The sequence below is a fragment of the Zonotrichia leucophrys genome, chromosome 18, assembly GCF_028769735.1.
Source record: "Zonotrichia leucophrys gambelii isolate GWCS_2022_RI chromosome 18, RI_Zleu_2.0, whole genome shotgun sequence".
NCBI classification, from domain to species: Eukaryota; Metazoa; Chordata; class Aves; order Passeriformes; family Passerellidae; genus Zonotrichia; species Zonotrichia leucophrys.
The window spans coordinates 4,379,212-4,389,947 of NC_088187.1; the positions used below are offsets into that span (position 1 = coordinate 4,379,212).

At 43.1% G+C, this 10,736-nt stretch overlaps 1 protein-coding gene across 1 annotated transcript; it reads right to left on the reverse strand.

The window, feature by feature from the left end:
• Nucleotides 1-2,593: 2,593 nt before the first annotated feature.
• Nucleotides 2,594-10,387, reverse strand: LOC135455559 (uncharacterized). Its single transcript, XM_064728887.1, has 7 exons — nt 10,272-10,387; nt 9,570-9,667; nt 9,201-9,324; nt 8,114-8,440; nt 5,631-5,969; nt 3,730-3,842; nt 2,594-2,704 (listed from the first exon to the last, which is right to left on the reverse strand). Exons 3-7 carry the CDS (start codon nt 9,271-9,273, stop codon nt 2,594-2,596), a joined length of 963 nt encoding a protein of 320 aa, XP_064584957.1. The 5' UTR covers nt 9,274-9,324; nt 9,570-9,667; nt 10,272-10,387.
• Nucleotides 10,388-10,736: the final 349 nt, after the last annotated feature.

Consider the following 10,736-nt stretch of genomic DNA (forward strand, 5'->3'; position numbering starts at 1 on the left):
GCCTTGAATCACTATTTAAAAAAAAAAACACAACAAACCACTGAAAGAAACACTCATTTATTTGCAAGACATATGAAAAAGGTTTTAATATATGTATGAAAATATTGAGGAACTGTACAAAACCCCAACACAAACACAATTAATCCAGGTCTGGCCATGTGAAGACAGCACCTACATGCTCACAAGGTGAACCTGCACCACCCACCCCTCGCAGTGAGGGGATTTCTCCCTCAGGTCTGGTGCACAGCATTTCATGAGCAATATCTGGAGGGAAATGGGCTCTCCTGAGGGGCAGGATTGCCTTGGCAAGCTGGGATCTTGTCAGAGCTCAGCTCTGGAGAGGAATTATCCTTTGTGCCTGGCTCTGCTCCAGCTATGCACTCATGAAAGATAAACTGACCCTAATCCCTCAAAAAAAATAAACAATCACATCAATAGAGAGAAACTCCAGTCTCAGCCTGTCCTCAGTAACCAGAGGCCACCCCCATCAGCCCTGCCTTGTACCAAGGCAATTTTCAGCATTCCTTTGTGAAAGATTTTTGACTTTTCACAGTGCCCCAACCCTGCAAAACCAAAACACCCCTGGAGGAGGCTGAGCCCCTCCTTGGCCCAGGTCCCCACAAACACCTGCTCTAGAAGCTGTTACCAACCCAAATTTAGCCTCTTCTTGCTTGAGGTGAGTTTTGATAAATCCCTTTGATAAGAAGGGGTTTTAGGTCATGCCCAGGTTGGAATGCAGACATTGGCTTTATGTTACCCTGGATTATTTCACCTTGTGTTGTACAGTGGGGAGTCACTGTGGAGAAACTCATCCAGCACATCACAAACATTTCTGCTGTCCCAGGGCCTTAGGTTAGAAATAGGGGGATTCTATTCCTATCTGTTAGAGGTGGGGTGTGGTGGTGTTTGAGGGTCCCCAAGACAAGGGAAGAAATGAGAATCTTGACTCCATGTTTCAGAAGGCTGATTTACAATATATGTTATAAGAAAATTATATACTAAAACTGTACTGAAGAAAGGAGACATCAGAAAGGTAGAAAGGAATGAATTATAAAATCTCGTGACAGACTCAGAGTCTGACACAGCTGGCTGTCATTGGCCATTAATTAAAAACAATTCACATGCTGGGAAAACAATTCTCCCAATCACATTCCAAAGTAGCAAAACATGGAGAAGCTGAAGCCTCCCAGCTTCTCAGGAGAAAAGATCCTGGCAAAGGGATTTTTCATAAAATATGTCAGTGACAGTGGGGCAGTTCTCTGCTGTTCTTTGGGCAGTTTTTCCTTTATCTCTCCCACAGCCAACCCTCCCTCCAGGAGATCTCTGCTGTCCATGGCCACTGAATGTCCCTGCAGGGCTGATCCAACCCCAGCATCCCATGGGGAGATGCTCCACCCAGGGGAGGAGCCAAGCATTCCTACCTGGATCCAATCTGAGCCTGGCCCAGCACAGCAGCCTTTGCCCCCTGCATTGCCAGAGGAGCAGCTTTCTGCTGCCCTGCATGGCCAGAGGGAGCCCAGGCCCATCTGCAGCAGCCCTGGAGCTGCAGAGGAAAACTCCCCCCTTGTGCAGGATCCCTGCTGCAGCAGAGCCACAGCTGGCACTGCAGGAGGGCTGAGCCCCCATGGCATGGGGCTGGGACACCAACCTGACACACAGGGGGCAGGGACTGCTCTGACTCTGGCAGTGGTTTGGTTTCTTTCCTTTGTACTGTTGCCTTTTTTTTTTTTTTCTACTATTGTATTTTTTTTACAATTTCCTAATAAAGAACTGTTATTCCTATTTCCATGTGTTCACTGAAAGCCCTATAATTTCAAAATTATAACAATTCAGAGGGAGGTGGTTTACATTTTCCATTCCAAGGGAGGCTTCTGCCTTCCTTAGCAGACATCTGGCTTTTCAAACCAAGACACCCAAGATGCCACCAGGACCCAAGTTTAGTCACTTTGCTCATCAACCACATCAAGACCCCCATCAGTCACGTGAATGGCTCTGACAGAGGCAGTAAACTAAAATTTAGACTTAATTGTGTTTTTGTGGGACCATGATGGCCTTGGAGCAGGTGAGCCCACATGGATCCAGCATTTCATCCTGACACGTTTCTGAAGTTTATGCAAAATAGATTTCCCTGCTGTAACTCTTGAGTAGTTTTAGCTGCCTGAGCTCTTGGGCAAGGATCCATGAGAGAACTGGAATCCATGCCTGTGTGGATCCATGGCAAATTATTGATCAGACCTGCGTGGTCTTCCTGAGACTTAGCAAAGCTCAGAACCAGACCTCCCCATCCATCCCAGAATGGGTTATTTAGCAAAGAAATGAGCCCATATGTTGCATTTAGCCCCAAAATGCTGCTTTTCCACACTGAACTGCGTACACATGTCCAGGGCACTTGCAATTTGCTATATTTTTTTTCACAGTACAAAAAAAAAAAAAAACCAAAAAAAAAACCACCAAACATTAAAAGAAGTAGAAACAACCTTGGAAATGAGGTTTTTCCCTCCACTGAAGAAGGTAGGTGACAGCAATTTCAGTTCAGGTGGTTAAAGCAGCTCTCAGAGTTGTCTGTGAGGGGATGGTCCCAGCTGGCAGAAGTTTATTCACCTCTGGAATAGGTGTTGGTTCTGACCAGGGTGCTCCGTCTGGAGTTGTAGGACATGTCTTCATATACCTCATTGGGCTTTTTCCTCTGGAAATATTTCTTCACCTGCCAAACAAAGAAAACAGCCATTCAAACCAGAGCCTGGAAAGACCCCAACCAAGGAGTCATTTTCCATCTTAGGAGTCCATCTGCATCAACTGTTGGAAGAGGAAACATACTTTTAAAATTCCTCTCACGACCCAGTGAGGTCTTAGAGGACCATGTGGAAATTATCAGCCTATTTATTTTACTTTCTTTTATGAGTCTGATGCAATTGCAGGAAAAGTTCCTTCAAGACTTGGATGTAACTGTAGCTTTGACATAAATAATAAATTACAATAATAATAAATAAAGCTCATTCTTAGGCAGTTACTGGTAACACAGGACATGAGGTCCCACTGGGCTTTGACAGAACGATGTTACACTTTTGGTTTTTAGCACTGCTGGATTCACATTTGAAGGGATGAGACAGGAGCCTGTGAATCACACATTTAATTTTCAGTAATATTTATACAGCAGAAGAATCTATCAGAGACAATTTGTAGGCATTTTCTGCAGTATATGTATAGAAATAACCCCAGTGAAGGAAAAAAATGTAATAATTTTTTTCTTTTCTGGAAAGGGGCCATTTTTTTTATCTCCCAGCACAACTTTCAGACATCAGGCTATTTTATGAGTTTTTGTTGCCCTTGTGTCCCCTTCCAAGTTACATCTCTTACAAGCTTGCTATGTACAGCTCCAGCCCCAGTTCACAAAAAAATTTTAAAAAAGCAAGGAAAGCAGAACAGTGAGGGTCTTTGTTCAGGGATACACACACAACACATGGCTGTGTCAACCACACAGCTCACTTGAGGTTTGTTATCAAAAAACAATAAATGTCTCATTTACAAAGGGTTACAGGAGTATAAGACACTGTGTTAGCTGCCAAGAGTTTACAGCTGGATGATATTAAATGTGGGGAAATAGGAGAGCAATAAGGAACCACAATTCCTTAGGTTTATCAGATGTTTTCTTGACTCTGGCACTATTTCATAATAATATCAGTTTGTTCCACCAAGCTGCCCCAGTTTTGCTGTGGGGACTGTACTTACATCCACACGGTACAAGGCGCAGCACACCAGGGCACACAACAGCACAGCCACCACCATGAGAAGGGCATACAAATCCCAGGAGCTCTTCTCACATGCCTGCTCCACTTCTGCATCTAAAATCACAGCAGCATGGTTATAAATACAAAGAGGCAGAATTTTGTCGGATTAAGTTCTTTTCTGACCCAGACATGGGGTAATTGAGAAGTGTTTTAAAAACTTTTATTCCATTTGCAGTCTTATGTGAAGGGTGAGACAAGACAGATGTTTTAATTCACACCATCACAATCAGAAGCCAACTATTTCTTAAGTACAATACATTATAAGTGCTTCTATCAGCTTTTGCCACACCATGCTGCATATGCCTTAAAGCCAAATCATCTAAAATTACCCTTCGTGGGTCCTACTACAATGCACCTTTCATAGTTGTATTTCTTCAAGGTATCCTTTTTTCAAGGCCGTCATTTGAAAGTTGTTTCTAGCTCCATTTCTCTCTCAGCAATGTCTGTCTTATTCCATGGCATTTCTAAGTCAGCATTTCTTATCTCAAGGTTTGCATACAGATGCACACTATGTGAACCTTCTGTCAGGTTTTGAGAATTCTCTACAAATCTATTTCCCACAGAATTTTATTTTTATTATGAAAAAGATAATTTTACAGTTTAGCCAAAAATTTGGATATTGACAGCTACAGAGCCAGGTTTCTCATGCCATGAGTATTCTCACTGGCATTCCCTGTGCTCTTCCAGAGGCCGGGGGTGGCTGCAGGTGGGTCAGCAAGGAGCACTCCACAAAGCAGGCTCCACACCACTGATAGGACCACACACTCCTAATGGGAGCAAAAACTGATTTCCTGCAGTGTTGCTGCAACCCCAAGGGCTCTGAATTACCCAAGAGCCAGGCTGGTGAGAGGTGCAGACAGACGCAGGAGTATGTTCATGTTCATGCTGTGGTATAAAATGCACTGAGCAGAATAATGCCGGTGGAAAGGGTTTCAACTCTCTAAAACCTCAATTAATTCATATATGAATAACACACTAATTAATAATCACACCCCTGCTTTGTTGGGCTACTGTCATTTCCCCCACCTCACTTTACTGAGTCTTTGCCCCAGCTGTGGGTGGTGGCACAGAACAGGATCACAGGTGCCTTTGCAGACTGCAGGAAAAGCCTTTGCAACTCTTAGGGCCTTTGTAAATCTTATTTTACAAAGGCCTCAGCAAATCTCAATGTACAGGGTTAAATTTTTGTAAGACCAAAATCAAGCGCTCTCTTGCTGGTTCTGACTTCAGTTTAGCAAATGGGTACAGCAAAATCCTGCAGGAAAATAAAAAACTCATCTTTGGAGCACAGAAAAATGAAACCCCCGCTTTGGAACACAGAAAAATCAAAACCCCTATTTGTACCACACGCTCACAGAGTGCTCAGTGTGTAACAAGGGTATGTGAGAACATCTCTGCTGTGGTCTGTGGTGCTTGAAGCAAAAGCCCAAGGACTTGTTTTGTGCTCCCCAGTGTGATTTGATTTTTTTTTTTTTTAACACAAGACTTGCTAGAGGGAATGGTTTCTAAAATCCATTTATGTCGTGCTAAGGTCAAAGAATTGGTGCTGAAAGTACTTAACCATACCCTAAAAGTGACAGATTGCACACAGTGAAGTGTTTGTTACCTTGTTTTGACCTTTTTTTCTTTTTCTAAGCTGCAGGATCATGGCAAGGTCTGAATTCCCCTCTGGTTGTACAAGGCAGGTGGAAACACAGAGTCTGTTTCTGTGTCTGAGCTCAACAGGAAATAATTTTCTAGGCAAACTTTCCTAGGTTTGCCTGTCCTGACTAAAGTTCCAAAAGCTTTCTGTCCACAGCACAACAACAGATATTTATGATTAAACAAGCGAAAGGGTGATACCTTTAACCAGCACCATGGTGCCTCTTGCAGAGAGCAGAGGGGAACCCTTCACCTCCTGGGCACAGATGTAATTATCACTGTCCTTTTTCTGTAGCTTGTGTAGAATCACCACAATTCTATTTCCTTCCCTTGAATACTCCAAGCGATTCCCAAAGGCGGGAGAAACCTCTGATCTGCTGAGATTTGACACAGACAGAACTGTGCCAGGCTTCACATGAGTCCTGAACAAGTAGAACTTCTCTTCGTGTGAGCTTTTCAACTCACAGGTGATGTTGACAGACTGGCCTTGCTCTGGGTTGGCATGGAGTGGTGACTGCTCTAGAGGCCTATTGGATTTAGCTAAAAACAGAGAGATTGGTGGTTATCACATGCTTAACACAGTGGATTTCAACTGGGGAGCGAGGGGACATAGCAGGCAGAAAAGAACAGATCAGGTGTTGGGAAGGATGGAAGTTTGACAAGAAAGTCTCACAGATATGGATGCTTGGCAGAAAGATTTTTGAGTGTAGAGTCTGATGAAGGAATAGAGACGAAAGCAAGTTTTGATATAGAAGAAAAGAATTGCTGAGCCAGTCTCACTGGATAACCAAGGAGCCAAAGGGTGTGTTAGTTAGAAGGGTTTTTATGGCTTAGAGCAAAGGATAAACCCACTTCAAACAAGAAGATGTTTTTACCAAGCAGAAAGATAGCACAGGCAAACAAGGCAGCAAAGTTGCAAGTAGAAAAAAGGTTTCAGAATTTTCCACTGCAAGAAAACTGAAAAACAACTTCTAGCTTAAACTGTAATGTACTAACTTTTAGTGATTGGAGAACAGTAACATGGATATGGTTATTATAGTAGTTATGATAGGCTGTAGATAAAAGTTAAGGTATAGATTGGTTCTACTGTATTAAGATGCTCAGCAAAGAAAAGTCTATAATGCAATGTAACCAAAACCAAAGGGTGTCCAGGCCTGCCTGCAGCTGGAGCTGACAGCTGTAGGCACAGCTCTGTCACCCACAACCCTGGACTGCTGTAACATCCTGGATACAATAAACTGCATTTTGGGGAGCTGCCTGGAATCCTGCATCCCTCATTTCAGCTCTTACACCATGGAAATGTAGATAAAATGAATTTTTAAACATGCTTTACACAGGCTTTAAGAAGGATATATTTTAGTACGCCCTGGCTCAGGATCTGAAAGGAGGACTGGCCAACAGGTTTAGCTGTTTGTACAGGGTCTGCACTACCCAAAAAATTATAAATACTGACCTCCTCTAAGGGCATACAGCCTGACCAGCACGTCCTGCAGCCGTGCATCATTGCCTGCTTTCTCAAGCAGAGAAAGATCTGGGGGCTGTTGGTCTGGATCAAATCACACAGTGTGTGTCCCATCAATGTGAAAATGGTCCATGAGAATGGAGTGGTCATTAATGACTCACTGTGCAGCTGGGAAGACATTCCACTGAGTTCCTCTGAGGACAGGACTTGTTCCTTTTAATATTATCATTGAAGTGGATCAGGGAATGAGGACAGAAAATATCAGGTTTGTAAAGGGAAGGCTGTAAGCATTTCAGAGAAGAGGATCAGAATCAGAGATATAAAGCAATAAAATAATAATAAAATAATTTGGAGAGCCAATACATAATAAACAAGATGTGATTCATTTGAGAAAACACGGCCAAGAAGTTTGAAAGGAGAAGCCCAAGGGAGGATATGATAATCCTTAATGGATATAAACTACAATTGCTGATCAGCAATCAATTAGATCTCACATGCCTGGGGGACAGGAAAGGAAGAAAGCCCTGTAAGCTTTGGGAAAGATGTCTCAGGTTAGAAGGTCTCATTGGAAGGACAGGTACATGGAGGAATAAACTGCCAAAGAATAGTGTGGACTCAACCCTCTTCTAACGAAAAATGTAAATAACAAAGACAGAAAAATTGTTCCCCCAACCAGAAACACCTGCCAAAAAGAAACACTTCTTCCCATTCAGCAACTCCTCGCTAACAAGAGAAAAAACCCTTTACTCACTCATGCTCAACTTGCATAAGACCAGCCTCCCAATTATTACCAATTTGTCATTTAAGACGAATTAGTAAAAACAAAAGAGGTTTGCAAAAACAACTGCTACTAAAAAACCCCCTCTTTGCTCTGCTAGATTTTAAAAGAGTTTTGACAGGTTGTTTTGGAAAGAGCTGTGAGACCTCACCGTTTCCAAACTGCTGCAGCAACCTGTGACTCATGTGAAAATCTGTAGCTGGCATTAATGAGTCACAAATTAATCTTCTAAAATGGTTTAGGGTTTTTTGATACCATACTATCTCATGTGTTTTCTTCATTGTTTCAGAGAGCAAACCCACACATTCCTTCAAATCTGTACCTGAGCAGACACGGAGGAGGTTCTGTCAGACTCAACCTCCCATTGTGTCTCCTTCCAATTTTTGATTTAAAATACAGATCTGTATTTACTAATTCTTGACATAAAAGGGGGAATTGCAATACCTTTGACCAGTACTATGATTGTCTTCTTATATATCTGCTTCATTTTTAAGACCTCTATGCATACGTAGATTTCAGAATCAGACTCCTGTAGCCTGTGCAGGGTTATCCTGAAGTTCTCCCCTTCCTTTGAACACTCGGTGCGATTAGCAAAGTCAGGGTTGATATGTGAAGAATTCTCCTTGGAACAATATATCACATGGACATTCTGTCTGATAACTCTCAAGTACATTCCCAACTGATACTCTGCACGATTCATTGGGCAAGTTATGCTGATGGACTCTCCTTCCCAAGCACTGATAACGTCTGTGGACTGTTCTTTTCCTCCACCTAAAAATAAGAAATGCAATTGAAATTGTAACATCAGAGTTCCTCTTGGTCTGATCATATCAAAGTACTTTTCAAAACCAACTCCACCAACAGAACTGCTCTGTGAGAATGCACCTGAGTTTCCCTGTGTCATTTCTTGGCTGCTCTGGCACCTGTAGCACCTTTCATGCCCAGTGACCTGAGCAGCTCAGCACCTTCCCAAGCTTCAAAGGCCTTGGCAAAGAAGTGGCTGCTGTCACTCACACAGAAAATTTAGTTCTCTCTCTAGATTCCCAGGAAAATCCTATTACTTCTCAAAATACAAACTTCACTAAGATGACCCTGATAATTGGTTTCAGATCTAAATCAGGAATTTGAAAGTAAGGAAAAGTGGCAGACAATAGAAGAAAATACACTTGTCCTTTTAAAGGGGCTTTTAATAAAACTGGAACTGGATAATACAGATTCTCAGATTCAGTACAGGAAGAGGGCTACAGAAGGTGTAAATCCAATCTATTTAAGGAGCAAATGTGGAATGAAATCCTTGGAGTTCTCCAATGATCCCAATATCCAAAGAAACTGAAGGGGGAGTATTTGTGCAATGAATAGAAAGGAATAGAGAAATCAAATGAGAAACACCTGAAAGAAGCTACATCAGAAGCAAGGGAAGAAAAATGAAATAGAGAGTGTTGCATGTCTAAGGTAAACATAGTTTAGAAAAGGTTGGAAAAAAGGAAAGACTGAAATGTCAGAAATGTAAGAGCACCGATGTTGTACGTACCATCCTGGGCAGGGAAGCACGGGAGAAGCAGGAGAAAGAGGGATGCATTTGGGAGAAACAGCATCCACAGCATCTTCAAAGGTCTTTTTAGTTGCTCCCTCAGTCTGAACAATGAGTTTAAGCCCTGAGTAAAGAGTCCCAAGAGCCCCAACAGGTTAGGCTGTTGTATGCCAGTTACTTGAGCTGTCTACTGAAAGAAGTCAGCAGAGTTTTGCTTTTGTATCACAATGGTTGTGGGGGAAAAACCATTTCTCTGGGAGGTGCACCTTGGGTTTCTTCACACTTAAACCACCAGCCCTGTTTTTGTGCTGCTGAGCAACCCCCAGCCCCCAGGGCAGCAGCAGAGAGCTGTCAGTGGGCAGCACCTACCTCCCCTCTGGAGACAACCGAGAAAAGGGCGGCTCAAGTTTGCTCTTCAAAGTGCCAAAATCAGGCAGCTGTCTCCCAGCCCAGAAAAGCAGAACCATCTGAAACATCAGTTCAGTTTGTCAGGACTCCCACAGGCTTAGATTGGTGGCTGCAGATGCAAAAGTCTTGGCTTTGTAAGGAGAAAGGGGATGAAATATGTTCCATTACTTCAGGAAAACCCTCAATTATTATACAAGCCCTGCTCACAAACCAGCAGATTTGATCTGCATCGTGACAATGTGAATAATTGCCAAGCAGGAGGAGCTGTGGAGTTCCTTCAGCAAACACCAGCACTCACACCCAGCCTCCCCCAGGGCAGACCTGACCCACAAACCAGATCACCAGCAGGAGAAAGAGGATTTGACAGGAAATCTGTAGAACCTAACAAGGTCTTTTGATCTTGTTGCTAAAAGGGTCTATTCGAGGAAACATCATTACCTGAAATTTCAGGCTTTTTCTTCTCCCTTAACTTCATTGCAAAGCCAAGACAATTTCAATCTTTACCAGGACAATAAAGCCTTTTCCACTCAGCAAAAAAGTGAGAATTAAACTTGCAACTCGGCCAATTGTATTCTTAACAAGTAAAAGGAGCAACATTTTCTAAGAGAAGAGATTGGCTCTAAAACAGGAGCACTAAAAGAAGACAGTGTAAGCACCACACACATTATTTGTGACCAAGGAAGCTTTCATGCCTCTCCCTTCCCTTCTCCCTGTGCCTGTGGAGCCTTTCCAGCCCCAGCTCATTCATCCCCGCTTCTAGAGCCTGACCAGGAGAGGAGAAAGTCCCTTGGATCCTGGAGAAAAAGCAGGATACTGGCTCCTCCCTTCTTTAAAAGGTAATTAGATGTATTATTGCCTAATTACCTGTAATCAGATTTTCACTTTCACTTTCAGAGTGCAGGTCAGCTCACTCGCAGGTCACTGAACATTGACACCAGGCAAGCCCGTGCTGATGTGTGGCACAGTGCAGTAGGGAAAACGTGAAAAAAGCCAATCACACTCCCAAAAACTGCTCAGGAACCTGCTCAGAAGTGCCTGGGCAGTCACCCTGTCCCTCTGGGTACTGCAGCAGGGATGTGAGTGACTGGATTTGAGATCTGCTCCCCAGCCTGGCCATGCGAGGGCTCC

Bases quoted from the DNA above. Each gene is read 5' to 3' on its own strand.
- LOC135455559 (XM_064728887.1), bottom strand. From the start codon at position 9,273: ATGCTGTGGATGCTGTTTCTCCCAAATGCATCCCTCTTTCTCCTGCTT. The intron at 5,970-8,113 runs GTATTGCAATTC...CTCTGTTTTTAG, and splicing joins AATCATAGTACTGGTCAAAG to CTAAATCCAATAGGCCTCTA. The intron at 3,843-5,630 runs GTATCACCCTTT...CTGTGATTTTAG, and splicing joins CACCATGGTGCTGGTTAAAG to ATGCAGAAGTGGAGCAGGCA.